At 48.1% G+C, this 22,129-nt stretch overlaps 1 protein-coding gene across 4 annotated transcripts in view; it reads right to left on the reverse strand.

The window, feature by feature from the left end:
* Nucleotides 1–22,129, reverse strand: part of LMBR1 (limb development membrane protein 1) — a 592,458-nt gene that overhangs the window by 375,236 nt on the left and 195,093 nt on the right. For all 4 annotated transcript variants that reach the window (XM_063921898.1, XM_063921896.1, XM_063921899.1 and 1 more), the window contains one exon: nucleotides 18,047–18,150. In XM_063921898.1, coding sequence (XP_063777968.1) covers nucleotides 18,047–18,150 — 104 coding nt within the window. The remainder of the gene's footprint in view (nucleotides 1–18,046; nucleotides 18,151–22,129) is intronic.

The raw sequence follows: 22,129 nt of genomic DNA on the forward strand, positions 1-22,129 counted from the left end.
GTGCTTTTATCAGGAGATCGTCCAGGTACGGAATTATGTTCACTCCCTGCTTGCGGAGTAGAAACATCATCTCTGCTATCACCTTGGTGAACACCCTCGGTGCCGTGGAGAGACCAAATGGCAGGGCCTGGAACTGGTAGTGACAGTCCTGCAGTGCAAACCGGAGATAAGCCTGATGAGGCTGCCAGATCGGAATATGAAGATACGCATCCTTGATATCCAGAGACACTAGGAATTCTCCCTCCTCCAGACCTGAGATCACCGCTCTCAGAGACTCCATCTTGAATTTGAACACTCGTAAGTATGGGTTCAAAGACTTGAGGATCAGAATTGGTCTTACCGAACCGTCCGGCTTCGGTACTACGAACAAGTTGGAATAGTACCCCTTGTTTAGTAGATGAGGTGGAACTGGAACAATTACCTGAGTCTGTACCAGTTTTTGGATGCCATGCTGTAAATTTATACTTGCCTCTTGTGAAACTGGCAAGCCTGATTTGAAGACTCTGAGGTGGAAGCTTTTGGAACTCCAGTCTGTAGCCCTGGGAAATAAGATCTATGACCCAGGGATCCTGGCACGAATTTGACCAGATCTGACTGAAGAAAAGTAGTCAGGCTCCCTCCTGACAGCCTTCCAGGCATTGTGGTCCACCGTCATGCTGAAGTCTTTGAGGAAGCAGAGCCTGAGCTCTGTTCCTGAGCACCTGCTGTTTCTGGTTTGCATGGCTTACCTCTTGCGCCGCTGGAGGACGTAGCAGCACCTCTGGATTTGCCCTTGAACTTGGCTGTCCGAAAGGACTGTAACTTAGAAGCTGAAAAAATCTTCTTGGTAGGGGGGGCTGCGGAAGGAAGATACATTGACATTTGTCTAATTCAGCGGTCGCCAACCCGTCGCTCGCGAGCGATGGGTAGCTCGCAGCCGTAATCCGGGTCGCTCGACCCGCGCTGGCTGCTGCCCAACTTCGGGGGGAGTTTGCAAACAACTCCCACCCGGCCGATCCGTAGCGCTCCTCTGTTGTCTAGGAGACAGACGCTAGAGGTCACACTTGACCTTTAGAGTCTGTCAGGCAGCACAGCGCTACAGTTATCCAGAAGTGCTGGGAGCGCTCAGCGCTGGCACTTCCATTACACACGCATACCTAAAACGAGCATTACACCCCTGGCAACAAGACCCCTAACAACAAGCATGACACTCAGAGCATTACAACCCTAGTAACGAGCATGACACGCCAAGCATTACACCCCTGACAACAAGCATGACACGAAGAGCATTACACCCCTGGCAACGAGCATGACACGAAGAGCATTACACCCCTGGCAACAAGCATGACACGAAGAGCATTACACCCCTGGCAACAAGCATGACACGCCGAGCATTACACCCCTGACAACAAGCATGACACGGAGAGCATTACACCCCTGGCAACGAGCATGACACGCAGAGCATTACACCCCTGGCAACAAGCATGACACGCAGATCATTACACCCCTGGCAACAAGCATGACACGCAGAGCATTACACCCCTGGCAACAAGCATGACACACAGAGCATTACACCCCTGGCAACAAGCATGACACGTAGAGCATTACACCCCTGGCAATGAGCATGACACGCAGAGCATTACACCCCTGTAACGAGCATTACACCCCTGGCAACAAGACCCCAGACAACAAGCATGACATGCAGAGCTTTACACCCCATGCCAATGAGCATGACACGCAGAGAGTTACAACCCTGGCAACGTACATTACACCACTGGCAACAAGACACCTGGCAATGAGCATGACACCCCTGGCAACAAGCATGGAACCCAGAGCATTAAAGCCGTAGCAATGAGCATGAGACTCCTGACAATGAGCAGGTAATTTAAAATTAATTTGAAGCCTTACTGTGGGCCATAATGTGTAATGGGCATTGCGGTGTGCAATATAATGTGTAATGGGCATTACGGTGTATGGCATAATGTATAACAGGCAATGCGGTGTGTGATAAAATGTGTAATGGGCATTACGGCGTGTGGCATACTGTATCATGGGCATTGCGGTGTGTGATATAATGTGTAATCGGCATTACAGTGTGTGGCATAATGTGTCAAGGGCATTAAGATATGCTGAATAATGTGTCGGAAGCACTGCGGTGTGTGGCATAATGTGTAATGGGCATTACGTGTGTAGCATATTGTGTAAGTGGCATTAAGGTGTGTGGTATAATGTGTAACGGGCATTGTGGTGTGTAGCATAATGTGTAACAGGCATTACCATAAGGAGGAAAAATGACAATGTAACGGGCATGAATCAGGATTTTTTTTTCTGTGGTGGCCAATATCTGGGTGTGCAGGTGACAAAACTGTGGTATAAGGTAGTCATATCCTGCAATACCACACCCCTTGCAGAGAGGCTACACCCTCTTTTTGGCGCACGCACACCCATGGCGCGCACTAATTATTTACTTTTAATATAGCAATGGGAGGGGTGCCAGAAACTTTTTTGGTGGGAGGCTGCAAAATTTATAGCTATGCCACTGCCCACGAGTCCAGTCTTAACACAGAGAGCGCCAGCAACCAGAAGCTCCTCAGGAGGTTTAATTTTTCTCGAGTAGCTCACACCCCATATAAGGTTGGAGACCACTGGTCTAATTCATCTCCAAACAAGGTCTACCTGAATGGTAGGCCTTCCACGCCTTTCCTGGAGTCCGCGTCAGCAGTCCACTGGCGTAGCAACAAGCCCCTGCGTGCCGACACTGCCATAGCGGTGGTGCGTGCGTTAAGCACGCCCATTTCCTTTATGGCTTCCACCATAAAGTTTGCAGAGTCCTGTATATGCTGTAGGAGTAAGACAACATCCCCCCTAGATAAGGAATCTAACCCCTCAATTAGGTTACCTGACCATTTAGCAATGGCTTTAGTGATCCACGCACATGCAATAGTGGGTGTTTGGGCAACCCCAGCAGCTGTGTACAATGATTTGAGTGTAGTATCAATTTTGTGATCAGCCGTGTCTTTCAGGGAGGCTGCACCAGGGACAGGCAATATCATTTTACATGACAGCCTAGAGACTGATGCGTCCACTATCGGTGGATTTTCCCATTTTTTCCAATTCTCCAGAGGAAAAGAAAAAGATGAGAGCAACCTTTTAGGGATCTGAAACTTCTTATCAGGATTAACCCATGGTTCTTCAAACAAGGTATTCAATTCCTTTGACACAGGAGGAATAACTGAGGACTTCTTTTTTACATTAAAATAAGATTTTACTTACCGATAAATCTATTTCTCGTAGTCCGTAGTGGATGCTGGGGACTCCGTCAGGACCATGCGGAATAGCGGCTCCGCAGGAGACAGGGCACAAAAGTAAAAGCTTTAGGATCAGGTGGTGTGCACTGGCTCCTCCCCCTATGACCCTCCTCCAAGCCTCAGTTAGGATACTGTGCCCGGACGAGCGTACACAATAAGGAAGGATTTTGAATCCCGGGTAAGACTCATACCAGCCACACCAATCACACTGTACAACCTGTGATCTGAACCCAGTTAGCAGCATGATAACAGCGGAGCCTCTGAAAAGATGGCTCACAACAATAATAACCCGATTTTTTGTACCAATAACTATGTACAAGTATTGCAGACAATCCGCACTTGGGATGGGCGCCCAGCATCCACTACGGACTACGAGAAATAGATTTATCGGTAAGTAAAATCTTATTTTCTCTAACGTCCTAAGTGGATGCTGGGGACTACGTAAGGACCATGGGGATTATACCAAAGCTCCCAAACGGGCGGGAGAGTGCAGATGACTCTGCAGCACCGAATGAGAGAACTCCAGGTCCTCTTTAGCCAGGGTATCAAATTTGTAGAATTTTACAAACGTGTTCTCCCCCCGACCACGTAGCTGCTCGGCAGAGTTGTAATGCCGAGACCCCTCGGGCAGCCGCCCAGGATGAGCCCACCTTCCTTGTGGAATGGGCATTTACATATTTTGGCTGTGGCAGGCCTGCCACAGAATGTGCAAGCTGAATTGTACTACACATCCAACTAGCAATCGTCTGCTTAGAAGCAAGAGCACCCAGTTTTTTGGGTGCCTACAGGATAACAGCAAGTCAGTTTTCCTGACTTCAGCCGTCCTGGAAACCGATATTTTCAGGGCCCTGACAACCTCTAGCAACTTGGAGTCCTCCAAGTCCCTAGTAGCCGCAGGTACCACAATAAGCTGGTTCAGGTGAAACGCTGACCCCACCTTATGGAGAAACTGGGGACGAGTCCGCAGCTCTGCCCTGTCCGAATGGACAATCAGATATGGGCTTTTGTGAGACAAAGCCGCCAATGCTGACACTCGCCTGGCCGAGGCCAGGGCCAACATCATGGTCACTTTCCATGTGAGATATTTCAAATCCACAGATTTGAGCGGTTTAAACCAATGTGATTTGAGGAATCCCAGCACTACGTTGAGATCCCACAGTGCCACTGGAGGCACAAAAGGGGGTTGTATATGCAGTACTCCCTTGACAAACTTCTGGACTTCAGGAACTGAAGCCAATTCTTTCTGGAAGAAAATCGACAGGGCCGAAATTTGAACCTTAATGGACCCCAATCTGAGGCCCATAGACACTCCTGTTTGCAGGAAATGCAGGAATCGACCAAGTTGAAATTTCTTCGTGGAGCTTTCCTGGCCTCACACCACGCAACATATTTTCGCCACATGTGGTGATAATGTTGTGCGGTCACGTCCTTCCTGGCTTTGACCAGGGTAGGAATGACCTCTTCCGGAATGCCTTTTTTCCTTAGGATCCGGCGTTCAACCGCCATGCCGTCAAACGCAGCCGCGGTAAGTCTTGGAACAGACATGGTACGTGCTGAAGCAAGTCCCTTCTTAGCGGCAGAGGTCATGAGTCCTCTGTGAGTATCTCTTGAAGTTCCGGGTACCAAGTCCTTCTTGGCCAATCCGGAGCCACGAGTATAGTTCTTACTCCTCTACGTCTTATAATTCTCAATACCTTGGGTATGAGAAGCAGAGGAGGAAACACATACACCGACTGGTACGCCCACGGTGTTACCAGAACGTCCACAGCTATTGCCTGAAAGTCTCTTGACCTGGCGCAATACCTGTCCAGTTTTTTGTTCAGGCGGGACGCCATCATGTACACCTTTGGTCTTTCCCAACGGTTCACAATCATGTGGAAAACTTCCCGATGAAGTCCCCACTCTCCCGGGTGGAGGTCGTGCCTGCTGAGGAAGTCTGCTTCCCAGTTGTCCACTCCCGGAATGAACACTGCTGACAGTGCTATCACATGATTTTCCGCCCAGCGAAAAATCCTTGCAGTTTTTGCCATTGCCCTCCTGCTTCTTGTGCCGCCCTGTCTGTTTACGTGGGCGACTGCCGTGATGTTGTCCCACTGGATCAATACCGGCTGACCTTGAAGCAGAGGTCTTGCTAAGCTTAGAGCATTATAAATTGCCCTTAGCTCCAGTATATTTATGTGGAGAAAAGTCTCCAGACTTGATCACACTCCCTGGAAATTTTTTTTTTTTTTTTTTTTCCCGTGTGACTGCTCCCCAGCCTCTCAGGCTGGCCTCCGTGGTCACCAGCATCCAATCCTGAATGCCGAATCTGCGGCCCTCTAGAAGATGAGCACTCTGTAACCACCACAGGAGAGACACCCTTGTCCTTGGAGATAGGGTTATCCGCTGATGCATCTGAAGATGCGATCCGGACCATTTGTCCAGCAGATCCCACTGAAAAGTTCTTGCGTGGAATCTGCCGAATGGAATCGCTTCGTAATAAGCCACCATTTTTCCCAGGACTCTTGTGCAATGATGCACTGACACTTTTCCTGGTTTTAGGAGGTTCCTGACTAGCTCGGATAACTCCCTGGCTTTCTCCTCCGGGAGAAACACCTTTTTCTGGACTGTGTCCAGAATCATCCCTAGGAACAGCAGACGTGTCGTCGGAAACAACTGCGGTTTTGGAATATTTAGAATCCACCCGTGCTGTCGTAGAACTACTTGAGATAGTGCTACTCCGACCTCCAACTGTTCTCTGGACCGTGCTCTTATCAGGAGGTCGTCCATTTTCTTCGAAGAAGAATCATCATTTCGGGCATTACCTTGGTAAAGACCCGGAGTGCCGTGGACAATCCAAACGGCAGCGTCTGAAACGGATAGTGACAGTTCTGTACCACGAACCTGAGATACCCTTGGTGAGAAGGGCAAATTGGGACATGGAGGTAAGCATCCCTGATGTCCCGGGACACCATATAGTCCCCTTCTACCTGGTTCGCTATCACTGCTCTGAGTGACTCCATCTTGATTTGAACCTTTTTAAGTGTTCAAATATTTCAGATTTAGAATAGGTCTCACCGAGCCTTCTGGTTTCAGTACCACAATATAGTGTGGAATAATACCCCTTTCCTTGTTGTAGGAGGGGTACTTTGATTATCACCTGCTGGGAATACAGCTTGTGAATTGTTTCCAATACTGCCTCCCTGTCGGAGGGAGACGTTGGTAAAGCAGACTTCAGGAACCTGCGAGGGGAAACGTCTCGACTTTCCAATCTGTACCCCTGGGATACTACTTGTAGGATCCAGGGGTCCTGTACGGCTCCAGCGTCATGCTGAGAACTTGGCAGAAGCGGTGGAAGGCTTCTGTTCCTGGGAATGGGCTGCCTGCTGCTGTCTTCTTCCCTTTCCTCTATCCCTGGGCAGATATGCTTATGGGGACGAAAGGACTGAGGCTGAAAAGACGGTGTCTTTTTCTGCATAGATGTGACTTAGGGTAAAAACGGTGGATTTCCCAGCAGTTGCCGTGGCCACCAGGTCCGATGGACCGACCCCAAATAACTCCTCCCCTTTATACGGCAATACATCTTTTTGCCGTTTGGAATCTGCATCACCTGACCACTGTCGTGTCCATAAACATCTTTTGGCAGATATGGACATCGCACTTACTCTAGATGCCAGGGTGCAAATATCCCTCTGTGCATCTCGCATATATAGTAATGCATCCTTTAAATGCTCTATAGTTAATAATATACTGTCCCTATCCAGGGTATCAATATTTTCAGTCAGGGAATCCGACCAAGCCACTCCAGCGCTGCACATCCAGGCTGAGGCGATCGCTGGTCGCAGTATAACACCGGTATGTGTGTATATACCTTTTAAGATATTTTCCAGCCTTCTATCAGCTGGTTCCTTGAGAGCGGCCGTATCAGGAGACGGTAACGCCACTTGTTTTGATAAGCGTGTGAGCGCCTTATCTACCCTAGGGGGTGTTTCCCAACGTGCCCTAACCTCTGGCGGGAAAGGGTATAGTGCCAATAATTTATTAGAAATCAGCAGTTTTTTATCGGGGGAAACCCACGCTTTATCACACACCTCATTTAATTCATCTGACTCAGGAAAAACCACTGGTAGTTTTTTCACACCCCACATAATACCCTTTTTTGTGGTACTTGTAGTGTCAGAAATGTTCAATGCCTCCTTCATTGCCGTGATCATGTAACGTGTGGCCCTACTGGACATTACGTTTGTCTCGTCACCGTCGACACTGGATTCAGTATCCGTGTCAGGGTCTGTGTCGACCATCTGAGGTAACGGGCGTTTTAGCGCCCCTGACGGTGTCTGAGACGCCTGAACAGGCACTAATTGATTTGTCGGCTGTCTCATGTCGTCAACAGTTTTTTGCAAAGTGCTGACATTGTCACGTAATTCTTTAATTACTACCATCCAGTCAGGTGTCGACTCCCTAGGGGGTGACATCACTAACACAGGCAATTGCTCTGCTTCCACATCATTTTCCTCCTCATACATGTCGACACAATCGTACCGACACCCAGCACACACACAGGGAATGCTCTGATAGAGGACAGGACCCCACTAGCCCTTTGGGGAGACAGAGGGAGAGTTTGCCAGCACACACCAGAGCGCTATATATATACACAGGGATAACCTTATATAAGTGTTACTCCCTGTTATAGCTGCTGTATTTATATATTAGCTGCCAATAGTGCCCCCCTCTCTGTTTTACCCTGTTTCTGTAGTGCAGGACTGCAGGGGAGAGTCAGGGAGCCGTCCTTCCAGCGGAGCTGTGAAAGAAAATGGCGCTTGTGTGCTGAGGAGAAAGGCTCCGCCCCCTTCACGGCGGCCTTTTCTCCCGCTTTTTTCAGGAAACTGGCAGGGGATAAATGCATCCATATAGCCCAGAAGCTATATGTGATGCATTTTTTTTAGCCATATAAGGTTTTTATATCGTTTTTATTGCGTCTCAGGGCGCTCCCCCCCAGCGCCCTGCACCCTCAGTGACCGGAGTGTGAAGTGTGCTGAGAGCAATGGCGCACAGCTGCAGTGCTGTGCGCTACCTTATTTGAAGACAGGAACGTCTTCTGCCGCCGCTTTCTCCGGACCTCTTCGCTCTTCTGGCTCTGTAAGGGGGCCGGCGGCGCGGCTCCGGGACCCATCCAGGCTGAACCTGTGATCGTCCCTCTGGAGCTAATGTCCAGTAGCCAAGAAGCCCAATCCACTCTGCAGTCAGGTGAGTTCGCTTCTTCTCCCCTTAGTCCCACGATGCAGTGAGCCTGTTGCCAGCAGGACTCACTGAAAATAAAAAACCTATTTAAACTTTTACTTCTAAGCAGCTCAGGAGAGCCACCTAGCTTGCACCCTTCTCGTTCGGGCACAAAAATCTAACTGAGGCTTGGAGGAGGGTCATGGGGGGAGAAGCCAGTGCACACCAGCTAGTCTAAAGCTTTTACTTTTTGTGCCCAGTCTCCTGCGGAGCCGCTATTCCCCATGGTCCTTACGGAGTTCCCAGCATCCACTAGGACGTCAGAGAAAATGCCGTGCGCATGTGCGCGGCATCCATTCACACTGTGAGAGAGCTTGGGGGAAGCCCAGCACCTCCGTAAGTGCTGGGCACGCCCCCAACAGTGACGCCGCCGGCTGCCCACGCCCCGTTTTAACGTCTGCGGGCTGAACCACCCACTTTTAGTACTTGAAAAGACCACCCCTCCTATTTTGTGTGGCCACGCCCCTTTTTCGGCGCGCTTGTGCCCCTCACAGTCCCGCGCCCTGCCCTGCCCAAATCCTAGAGTGAACACTATTACACACACACACAAACACACACACAGGAAAAGGTTAAGCACAAGTAACCCACAAAGAGCCCTTCAGAGAGACACAGAGTTGTTTGGAGTCAGTACCCACCGCGCCCTTATCGCTAATGCCAAGCAAACCCGGGTCGCAGACTAAGTACCCTGATAGGGGAATTAGTACAATAATAGTCGCTACCCCCCATGCTATGACCCCCTGGAACCGAGGAGGTAATTTGGAGTCACACCGGAGGAGCTGCGCGTCCATGTCAGTCAGCGTCTGTGTCCACTGCAGAGGGAAAATGGCGCTGGTGAGCTGCTGGATCCTCTCATAGGGAAGCCACGCCCCTTCAATGGCGCACGGTCTTCCCGCTTTTTTTATACTGGCTGAGGTAATTTTTGTGCTTTTTGTTTGCCAGTTTGGGTACTGTGTACAGTGTACTGAGACGCAGTCTACTGTGTCTGGAGATGCATTCCGCCCCGTTTAGAAGCTGTGCGTCTCCGTACCCTCGTGCCGCCATAATGGCTGGCGCCCCGCTAACCAGGATGCCGGCTCAGTACTCACCACTCTTCATTCTTCTGGTTCTGTTAGGGGTGGAGACGTGCTGCAGGAATGTACGCTCGCTGTAGTGGGGCTTGCGAATAGTTCCCTCAGGAGCTCAGTGTCCTGTCAGCGGGGAATGGGACCATTCACCCTTCAAGGGGTTGGGCCGTTCTTCCCCCTAAGTCCCACGAAGCAGGCAGGCTGGTGCCAACCAGCCCTGCCTGAAAATAACAAACACAGAAATAAATGCAGAAAACTCTTCAGGAGCTTCCTTAAGCGTGACGTGGCTCCTCTGGGCACATTTTCTGTCTGGTAGGAGGGGTGTAGAGGGAGGAGCCTGCCCACACTATCACATTTTTAAAGTGCCTATGGCTCCTAATGGACCAGTCTATACCCATGGTACTAAATGGACCCCGGTATCCTCTAGGACGTTAGAGAAAAATAGTTATCACGGGTATGCGTGCTCCCGTTTTTCAGCTTATCCTATTAGAAAATTGCAAAAATGGGTGACCTACGATGTCTTAATCAGCGAAAAGTGCAGATAAAATTGGGGAAATCAGTCTGTACCCCCAAAAATGCCAAAGTGACATAGGATAGTAATATAGAAGTATATAAGAGAGCATAATAAAAAGATTTAGTGGACTTAAATTGTGTGTGGCTTCAATATGCATTTTTTTTTAAACACTTGAAAAATTATAAAAAGCAAGCTTTTGTGTAAAATGAATGCTCTTATTACATTTGTGGTACATGAAAGTGGATATAAATATATATTTGGGTCAATTAAAAGGCACTTTTAAACACCTTTCAAAAACGATCAATTACTCCCACCTGCAAGCCTAAAAACACTTGTCCCACTCATAAAGCACCTCCATACACCTGTCCCATACCTTGTACCCCAATTTCCATCACGTTGCACTTTTTCATCCCAAAATTGACATTTTACTATTGGCTAATTAAAAATAATTAAAAACCTCAAAAGTGCCTAATTAGTCATTAAGGGGGATGCCCTTTAGAACCAAGGGCCTAATTCAGCTTCTGATGCTGATCTGCAAAAATCGATATGAAGCGATTTCTGCACATCAGCGCATGCGCGAGATCTTAAACTGCGTTCTCTTCAGAACACAGTTTATGACCTGGAGGGGGCAGAAACGGGGCATTGACCCCGCATTTTGTGAGTGTCGATGCTCCGTTTTAGGGGCGCGGTCCGGACAACGGAGGTGTGTCCAGACCGTTGGAGGTGAGGTCCATGGCAAATTAGGCCCAGGTTCCAACATTTTTACCCAAAAATAGGAATTTTACCTAACTTTTCACCTGCTCAGAGTACTTGAAGAAACATTTGCCATAAAACTTATGGAGAATTATCGCATGTGAGTAATTGGATAGCTGCAATATTGCTGGTCGTGGAAAAAAGCTGTGGTTTCACATTTTTTGCCATGAAAATGGGTTATAGTGGCTAATTGGATAGCCCCAACTGAATTACGTGAAACAGTTATTAGTGACACTGACAACATATATGGAGGTTCCCAAAACAGAAGCTTTGCATATCTCATTTAATTCACATTTCTATGCAGCGGTGTGTAAGCTATTGCTGTCTTATCAGTCATTTTCAGACTGAGAGCAATAGAAGACTATTCACGACAAAACCACAAGTTTATCTTTAATACCTTTAGGTCAGATAAGTTCCTGAAACATCTAATAAATATACATGCACTGCACTAAATTATCTTGACGTTTCCAAAAAGTTTTAGTTATTTATCGGATATAAAGGTATTTAAGATATGTACTAACTTATGTAACTTACTAGCTTATGTACTAACCTGCAAGCTGCAGGCTGTGCGGGAATACTGGCGCGTCTACCTGTATTTTTAAAGCGGCAATCATTTTCAAGGCTAAACCAACCTGATTTTGCCTTGTAAATGATTGCTGCTTTAAAAATATGGGCAACCCACCGGAATTCCCGCACAGTTTGCAGCTCACGGGCTATTACATAAGCCACACAGACGTCAACATATATTTTATAACCAGGTGATTCATCGCACCCTACGGGCGCTCTTCACACCGTTGTAAAGGGCTACGCCCCCTTAACCCTTACACACCCTTGTGGCGTGCAATATTTTTATTATATGGAGTATTACCTCCAATCATAATTGTGTGAGTGGTTAAATATTGCACAGACAAAGGGCGTGCAATGGTTAAGGGATCGAAGCCCCTTGCAATGGGGTGGACAGCGTACGCAGGGCCTGATGAATCACCTAGTAGGTGCTTTGGTTGGGGGAGTGGCGGGTGCGGGGAAGACGCGGATGGGATCCGGGGGTGCCGCGGGAGGGGGAAGGGCGGTTGCAGTGGTGCCGCAGGTGGGGGAGGGGCTGGTGCAATGGTGCCACAGGTGGGGATCCGGAGCAATCGCAAGTGGGGGAGGAGCAGTTGCGGGGGTGCCCCGGGTGGGGGAGGGGCGAATGAGGTGGTGCGGCAGGAGGGGAGGGTGCGGGGCTGCTGCGGGTGGGGGAGGGGGTCCGGAGCTACCGTGGGTGCTGGAGGGGGTGTGTGGGGGTGCCGCGGATGGGGCCCGGAGGTACTGTGAGTGAGGGAGGGGCGGGTAATGCTTCTCCTGCTTCTACTCCTGTCAGCAGCTAAGCTGCTGTCCTCCCTTTGGCAGTGGCTCTCCCGAAGACTCGCACAGCAGCCAGTCACTATTGTTAGCGCCGGTGTCCCAACAGGGAAAAAGATACACTCAATAAACTACAGCTGTAGTTTATTTAGTGCGTCTACTTCCCTGTAATGTGGCGCATTGGGACACTGGTGCTAACAATAGTGACTGGCTGGCAGAAGTGAGTGACTGGCTGAATCAATGTAAAAAGGTGAGAGTGCTGTGCAGTGTCAGCGACACTGCACACAGGCCTGGCGCTAGCCACTCAGCAATGGGATGCAGTGCAGGGAGGCACCAGGAAGGAGAGGCGTTCTCTCTGCTCTGCATCCCTGTGCTGAGCTGCTGCTGCTATCCCTGCTGCTGCTGCCGGCTGCTGTCACACATGCAGCGGCGCCAGCAGCACAAAACCTCCTCTCCCCCTCGGCGCCGGCAGCACAAAGCCTCCTCTCTTCCCCCGCTCCCCTGTGTGACATTCAGTGGCCGGGAGGGAGACAAAGGGGGTGGAGCTAGATGGGAATAAGGGGGCGGCGCTAGACGGGACCATGCTGTAGCAGGAAGATGAGCTGCTACAGCTTCGGCCGGCCAGACTTCATTAGGTAAGTGTCTGGAAAGAGAGTGAGTGAGTGAGTGAGTGTGTGTATATATACAGTGACTATGTATACTGTATATATGTGTGACTGTGTATGTGTGTAATGTATGTACAGTATGTGTGTGTGTGTGTGTGTGTGTGTGTGTGTGTGTATATATGTGTGTGTGTGTCTTGTGTGTGTATGTGTGACTGCGGCATAATGTGTGTAAGCGTCACTGGTACAGGGGGCGTTACGTGTGTAAGCAGCACTGGTACAGGGGGCATTACGTGTGTAAGCAGCACTGGTGCAGGGGGCATTACGTGTGTAAGCAGCACTGGTGCAGGGGCCGTTACGTGTGTAAGCAGCACTGGTACAGGGGGCGTTACGTGTGTAAGCATCACTGGTACAGGGGGCGTTACGTGTGTAAGCATCACTGGTACAGGGGGCGTTACGTGTGTAAGCATCACTGGTACAGGGGGCGTTACGTGTGTAAGCATCACTGGTACAGGGGGCGTTACGTGTGTAAGCATCACTGGTACAGGGGGCGTTACGTGTGTAAGCATCACTGGTACAGGGGCCGTTATGTGTCTAAGCGGCACAGATACAGGGGCGTTACGTGTCTAATCGTCATTGGTACAGAGGGCGTTACGTGTGTAAGCATCACTGGTACAGGGGGCGTTACGTGTGTAAGCATCACTGGTACATGGGGCGTTACGTGTGTAAGCATCACTGGTACATGGGGCGTTACGTGTGTAAGCATCACTGGTACATGGGGCGTTACGTGTGTAAGCATCACTGGTACAGGGGCCGTTATGTGTCTAAGCGGCACAGATACAGGGGCGTTACGTGTCTAATCGTCATTGGTACAGAGGGCGTTACGTGTGTAAGCATCACTGGTACAGGGGGCGTTACGTGTGTAAGCGTCACTGGTACAGGGGGCGTTACATGTGTAAGCGTTACTGGTACAGAGGGCGTTACGTGTGTAAGCATCACTGGTACAGGGGGCATTACGCGTGTAAGCGGCATTGCTACAGGGGGCGTTACATGTGTAAGCATCACTGGTACAGGGGGCGTTACGTGTGTAAGCATCACTGGTACAGGGGGCGTTACGTGTGTAAGCATCACTGGTACAGGGGGCGTTACGTGTGTAAGCGTCACTGGTACAGGGGGCGTTACGTGTGTAAGCGTTACTGGTACAGAGGGCGTTACGTGTGTAAGCATCACTGGTACAGGGGGCGTTACATATGTAATCATCACTGCTACAGGGGGTGTTACTTGTGTATGGTCACTGGTACAGGGGGGCGTTACATGTGTAAGTGTCTCTACTACAGGGGGTATTATGTGCACTGTGCCTTTGTAAAGTATGCAAGGGTGCAAATTTATAGTTTGCAGGGGGGCGCCGAACACCCTAGCACCGGCCCAGACTGTACACCCACTGCACTGCACAGCACGGTCACCTTTTACATTGATTCAGCGTCCAGACATTACCCTCCGCGATATCACCCACTCTATCCGTTACATTAGCCATCTCGGGGCTTCCAGGCTGGCAGCCCAGGTGCTGTGTTGCGGAGTCAGGGCCTCTGGGGATCTGGGCGCGGCTGTGGCTGGGAGGCACTTCTGTAACATCACACGCAGAGAAGGCTCCGGGGCTCAGAGAGTATGCGGCGCAGGGAGGGCTATGAAAGCCTTCTGCTGCGCCGCTTTCATGCACATCTATGCCGGTGGCCACAGCCGCTTTTGTTCCACCTGCGCTGCGGCTAGGGAGTGGGGATTGTTGATGCTGGAGGGGGCAGGCGGAATGGCAGCAGGACATAGGACACTGCAGTAAAAGGATTTTATTTTACCCCTATCTGCAGACCCTCCAGCTGTACCTTTTTCACAGGTACAGTCCCTTTTTTTTATGGTCTGTACCGATTTTTGACTCTCCAAGCTTCCATTGAATGTATAGGAAAAGGGGCGTGGCCCTTTACGAATTTGTATAAATTTTTGTGTGTAAATTGTTGGAGGGTATGATGCTGCAGATGCAGTGGGACTATTTTGGGGTGTGGGCTGGAGCTGCAGCTCCATCAGTCCCATTGCTAATCCTGCTCTGTGAAAACACATCAAGCAAAGGGCAGAGCCTCCCACTGGATGTAACCCGTGTGGGAGGGCGTTTCTCGCCCAATCAGCTGTGGACTGGGTGTGATAGACCTGCCACTAACCCAATGAGAGCTCCTAGCCACGCCCAGCGTTATACACACAGGCACAAAGTCACAGATCTGGGCTATTATATAGGAGATTACTGCCCTTCAAAAAGTGCTGAAGACTAGAAATCTATCGTCCTCTAGTTTTAGACAGACATGGATCCTGGATAACCTGTATGCCACAGCACAGCAATTCATCAGCGTGTCCAGGAAACCTTTATACAGAGCTTAGTGGTATAGTTTATGTTATTCTGACATGAATGGGTGACTGCACAGTTTCTACTTAGGTGATGAGCTACACACACAAAGTAGTAATACTGATCAGTACCAGTGAGACGTGCTCCTACTGTATGATGCATTTTACACTACTTGAGAAGTACAGGAAGACTATAAAAAACAACCCCAATATAATTCAGTGACAGTATGATCTGATGATGCACCACGATTCACATGCAGTAGCTCTATTTAGTTAAGTTAGCAGTGGACTGAGGAGAAAAACACCACGGTTACATAAAATTCTAGCTCTGACCTTTAGGAAACACCCAGAACAGTAATATCTAAATATTGCAAATTAACAGTTTTTAATTGCTGCTACCAAACATAACAGTTTTAGGCCTTAGCTTAGATGATGGCTGACCAGCTTATGGATGCCAATATCACCCTCCTGAATTAGAACAGCTATGCTTACAAGTTCATTTCGGAGTATGTCTAGACATCTGCCTTTTAGCTGAACACTATTATGTCCGCTTAGAAATGCAAAATAAACCTAGACAAAAGCGAATGTAAACTTTTCTCATATTGCTTAGCCACATAACACCAAAGGCGGGCTGGCCTGGGGGGCAAAGTGCCATGTGCACCTCGGGCCATGCTACTGCCAAGGGTCACGGGCCGGACGCAACCTTCCATTACACCAGTTGTGGCCAACCCGCGGCTCTTTCTATCTCCGCATGCGGCTCGTAAGCTCCCGCAGCGCCTTCAGCTGCCCTAGTCTGCAGTGCCCGTGAGCCAATCAGAGCTCGCGGACCGGCAGCCAATCAGGAGTCTTAACTGTCGGTCCGCGAACTTTGACTGGCTCACGGACCGGCACCTAATTAGAGAGAATCAACGGCGCCGGAGAGTGGAGACTGAGGGGCAGGAGAGGCGCACGCTGCGCTCTCCTCCCCTCACAAGCAGCAGACTGAGTAGAGCAGCAGTGCGGCGGTGAGCAGCACTTGAGGGGGCGCAGTGTGGGGACATGTGTATCTTACACTGGGGGCATATCTGGCACTGGGGAGACATGTATCTGGCACTGGGGGGCGGGGGGGTACGTGTATCTGGCACTGGGGGCATATCTGGCACTGGGGAGACGTGTAGCTGGCAGTGGGGGCAAATCTGGCACTAGGGAGACGTGTAGCGGACAGTGGGGGCATATTTGGCACTGGGGGCATATCTGGCACTGGGGGGATGTGTATCTGGCACTGTGGGCATATCTGGCACTGGGGGGACAGGTGTATCTGGCACTGGGGGGACATGTGTATCTAACACTGGGGGCATATCTGGCACTGGGGAGATGTGTATCTGGCACTGGGGGCATATCTGGCACTGGGGGGATGTGTATCTGGCACTGTGGGCATATCTGGCACTGGGGGGACAGGTGTATCTGGCACTGGGGGCATATCTGGCACTGGGGGGACATGTGTATCTAACACTGGGGGCATATCTGGCACTGGGGAGATGTGTATCTGGCACTGGGGGCATATCTGGCACTGGTGAGATGTGCATCTGGAAGTGGGGGCATATCTGGCACTGGGGAGATGTGTATCTGGAAGTGGGGGCATATCTGGCACTGGGGAGATGTGTATCTGGCAGTGGGGGCATATCTGGCACTGTGGAGGAATATATGTATCTGGAACTGTGGAGGAATATATGTATCTGGCACTGTGGAGGAATATATGTATCTGACACTGTGGGGACACACATGTATCTGGCACTGTGGGGGCATATATGTAATTGGCACTGTGGGGGCACCCATTTTTTGGTGTTTTTATATGTATTTGGCACTGTACAGGGGATTTATTTGTATGTAGCACTGTACAACATGACTAAAAATGGGGTTATGACACAAGGTCATACTCCTACAAACATCAAACTGAAAGGTGTGCGCATAAAAATGGGGTGTGGCTTTGTGACAACTATGCCACGCCCCTACTTTTTGCTTTGGCACGCATGATATAGCTCTTACCCTTGACTACAGATCTTTTCTGGCTCTTTGACACTGACTGGTTGGCAACCCCTGCACTACACAGCTCTGCTGAAGCCGCAGCGACAAATTTATAATAAAGTATCTTTGGGATAATTTACACCAGGACTAATTTTTTTTTATTAATCAATATTTTTTAAACAAAAAAAACTCCATTTAAGATGGCGCCATTACTTATGAGCCAGTGCTCTGGACTTGCCCCCCAGGCTAAATGTTGCCAGCCAGCCCCTGCATAACACCATGGAACAAAAAGTTGTGAATGTTATGCTATATTAAATATAAATATCCTATGGCAGTGGTTCCCAAACTGCGTGCCTAGCTACTCTGGGGTACCGCGAGGCTCTTGCAGGGTTGCCTTGGTTCGGGGTCCAGGACCAAAACAATTTTTTTATGGCCAAAGTGATCGGCAAAAGCAGTGCTGGTGGCTGCCAATCAAAATATGCAGAGAATTAGAACCACAACTGTACACCACCCCTTAATAGAACCTCAGGGGTATATTTGCTAAATTGCAGATTTTCAGAAGTGGAGTTGTTGCCTATGGCAACCAGATTCTAGCTACTATCTCCTAGAAGGTGTTAGATAAATCATAAGTAGAAAAAATGCTGAAACTCTAGGGCACAGTGTTTCAATAAAGTTGGGGAACCACTGCCCTGTAAGAGAACGTGCAGGGTCATCTGACCTCTCTGTCTGTCTGTTATTACCCAGTTTTGCTGTATTAAAGTTTTGCTCTCAGTAGTAAAGTGAAACCGAATATGCTGGCACTACATAAGCAAATGTTAGTATATAAATAATAATTACCTTTTTTAATCCAGCAAAGCCTTCAGATTCCAGGAAGAAGAATGCAAATGGCATCAACATGAAAAGACACAGATTGGAGAAAAGGGAAACGAGGTTCCAAAGCCCTGGAATATCAAACAGAATTGTTTCTTTGAAATATAGCTGTAGCAGTGTGTTACAGGCAAGTTACAAACCCATCCATAGTGGGTAACAATACATAAATACAATGGGAAGATGCATGAAAGGTTTTCTAGCACTTAACTTTATAAGAGAGGGCCCTACTCCCAGAACCCTCTATGTTTTATGTACCCAGATGCTGCACAACAGCCCAATCTGCCAGTAACTTTTCTGGGCAGCTGTAGTAAAGATATGTGTTATAAAGAAGGAATCTAACACAAAGGCTAGATTTTATAATTTATATAGAATATTAATAAACGTTTAATTGTGCAGGCAATAGTGCTAATTTGCTAATTAAACTGGTGTCTGCTTTTTCTCATAGTAACAAGGCGGTTTCTTGTATAAAATTAACAGATGAACATATAAAAGTGAAAATATTCATATAAAAATAGAAATTGCTTACAGAAATACACCTGCCCCTGTGCAATCAATGCACCAATGATCCTCTTAAGTCAGGAATGTCCAAAGTCTGGCCCGGGGGCCAATTGTGGCCCGTGCTCAAATTTCCATCAGCCCGCAGCCTCTGTGAAAGCTATTTTAGGGGCGTGGCCTGGTGTCTGAAGGCTAGAGCGTTGTGTCTCTGCTGATCTCCTACAAGGGCTACCCATAAACAGCTAAAGCAGACATCTTCTCCCTGCTAAGCCCACTCTACTGCTCACACAATATTGATGAGACCGGAGGGGACTGAGCAGTGGAGCTGAGGAGTGTATAAATTCGCTTCTGCGGGCTGCGGCCTTCCCCTCCACCTTGGGCCGTGATCCGGAGCACAGCGTACCCCGTCCGCAGGCATCTCGGACCACATGAAAAGACCCAGCACAATGTGAAGCGGCTAGCGGTGTCCTCCGCTAGACGTCCCCGCTCTGCTGGACCCCTGCTTCTGCCGTGGATTGGCCAGCTAGTTTACTATGCTCCCCTGGGACTCTGCAGTGCGACTGGGACGGCACACATGCTGCGGCGGCCATCTTGAAAAGGTCTGTGATCCTAATTTTATGCTCTCCACCAACTAAACTATTATATATATATATATATATATATATATTTTATATATCTCTCTCTATCTCAAGGTGCACTATTACTGGGACCCCCTCTTCTATATCTGGATCAGACAATTCTTGGCAAAAAAGGGACAAACGATGCCAGAACTATCTGATCCTGTTTGGCTGGCTGATTTTGGATTTTTAGTTAACATCACACGACATCTGAACGTCCTGAGCCTTCAGGGGCCAAACGCAGTGGTAAACCAACTGTATTCACACTTCAAAGCCTTTGGGACCAAGCTGCAACTTTTCCAAGGACACCTGTCACAAATGTAGCCCAATACCACATATTTCCCATCACTGCAGGAAACAATGACCAGTTTTCCGGAGAACAATATCAGTGTGCAAATGAGGAGGTATGCAGCAGACATCTTCACCTCTGCCTGAGTTTCAACAGTGCTTTCAGGATTTTGCAGCTATTGAAAAGGATATCAACACTTTTTTCCTCTCCTTTCTCCATGGTTCCTGATAAAGCTCCAGATCACCTGCAGCTGGAACTCATTGAGCTGCAGTGTGACGCAGAGTGTCGCAGTCGGTACCAACAGCTCCCTCTTTTCAACTTTTAACACTAGCTGGATAAAGGCAGGTTCCAAGAGACTCGAACATTTGCTAAGAAAATGCTGAGCTTGTTTGGCTCGGCATACTTGTGCGAGAAGACATTCTCGGATATGGACCAAAACAAAAACAAGGACAAGACTAAGTGACTCTCACCTGCGTGACATCTTGCGCATCAAAACCACTGTCTTTGAGCCAGACCTGGCCTATTAACTGCAGTCGAGTTCTCAGTATCACCCTTCACATTAGAGAAGGTAAGACAAGCAATTTATTTAGGCTTCTGAGGTGATTAATGGTTCAAAGAATGTCAGGCTGAATGGCCGTCTCCCACGCATTTTCACCTCACCAAATCTGGCCCTCTCTGCAAAAAGTTGGGATACCCCCTGTCATAAGTCTATATATATATTATATATACACACACACCAATATCTGTGGGGTTGGCGTCAATTATCTGGGTTCTTGGTGGTGGTGTCGCTGCCCTCGGGTCTAGGTGCTATGCAGAAATTGGAGTAGCAATTCAGCAGTATTGGGAGCCCCCAGCAGAGCACTCTCCAAACTTCCTCACAGAAGAATGTGCATTCAGTGGTATACATTGATCAGCCTGTTGGAGTCACATGGTTTCATAGTGGCTCTAATTAACTTGCACACAGCACTTTTTCTGCATTCTGCACTTGTCACTTTATATATAATAAAAGTGCATATTATTTATATATCCTCCCTCCCTCTGTCCATGTAATTATATCACTTGATGAGCACGTTTGCACAGAAACAAAAGGACAGAGGAAGGATGTCTAAGATAGACACTGCTACGAGCTCATCTTTCTTTGATTTTTGGTACGTATGGTTATTATCATTTACAAGGATTCACATGATGATAGCACAAACACTATTAAAGCACTGAAGGTGCTGAAGTTTTTCCACCAATGAACATTATCTATGACCTATTGAAACATAGGTCAATTGAAAACCTCATCACTGCCACTTTACATTAGAGTGCTGTTTATATATAAAATTGTGTCATTCTTAATTGTCTATACTGAATTAAGGTAGAAGCGTTTTTTTCACTTCTACACACATACACACACTGCATGAAGGGAGCACAGCTGTGATGTAATCTAGTGCCTGAGAAATGGCTCTCATTATCATAAGTGAGGTAGTTTAGGTCAGCTCTGAATTACGGTTATGTTTCTGAAGGTATCCGGTCTTTAGGTCGACAACACTTAGGTGACACTCATTAGGTAGACATGCATTAGGTCCTCATGGTCACTAGGTCAACATGGCAAAGGTCAATACATGAAAAGGCCGACATGAGTTTTCACATTTTTCTTTCATTTTTTGAACTTTTTCATACTTTACGATTCACGTGGACTACGATTGGAAATAGTAACCAGTGTCGACCTAGTCACTGTTGACAAATAGTGGTCGATCTAATGACTGTCGGTCTAGTTATTGTTGACCCAACGATCCACACCCGTTTCTGAAGGCAGGGGGAAAGAAAGAAGTGATGCCAAAGAGTTATTATAGATTCAGCTGCTGACCCAATGAGTTCAACAGTCATTGCGGCTGCCACCTCTGCTCCTCCTCTGGTGACGTTGCATCCTCCTTGGAGGCAGCAGGTGCCGCCACCTCTCACGGGGTGTGTAAGTCCCGGTGAGGTTTCAAACTAGCAAGCATGATACTAAAGAAAGGCACTTTTACTTACTAATGCTACACAGGTTTGTAGGTTGAATACATCCCCCCTTCCCCTTTAAAATAATGTAAAAACTCTATGGAAGTTTTCACAATTTACATCCAATTAGTGGTCCTCCCATGGCGTAGGTGATGGTCATAGCATTGCAGAAATTACTTTTCTGCAGGGCCTTTACCTATGAATCAGACATTGATTGCAATGACTCCCCCTCAGTACAGAGTGAAATTCTCAATAATAAAGATATTTATTTTTCACTGATAATAGTATAAAAACAGTTTCTTATCTCATAGAAAGATTGACATGGAACAACTCACATTTGGTTAATAATAAACAGGCATATGAGACCTACAAGTGGATGGTTTCAGATTAATCTTTGTACAAAATAAAACTAACGTTTCTACACTTTTATCAGGGTGTAGTATGATATGCTGACATATCACCTCCCCCCCCCTCCTTTCAGTAGAACTAATCAAAACAAATTTAAGTCTCTGTTGGAGATTTGGAACCCACTTAGGTCACCCTCAGAACTAGGTGGACAGATTTACGTCCTAATTCCCCATAGGAATTTGCAGATGTCATATCAAAGCATTCTTAAGTTTTATAAAGTAATTACAGTTTAATTATTTACTGAGTTTATTATATTTC

This window comes from Pseudophryne corroboree, chromosome 5, assembly GCF_028390025.1.
Source record: "Pseudophryne corroboree isolate aPseCor3 chromosome 5, aPseCor3.hap2, whole genome shotgun sequence".
NCBI lineage: Eukaryota > Metazoa > Chordata > Amphibia > Anura > Myobatrachidae > Pseudophryne > Pseudophryne corroboree.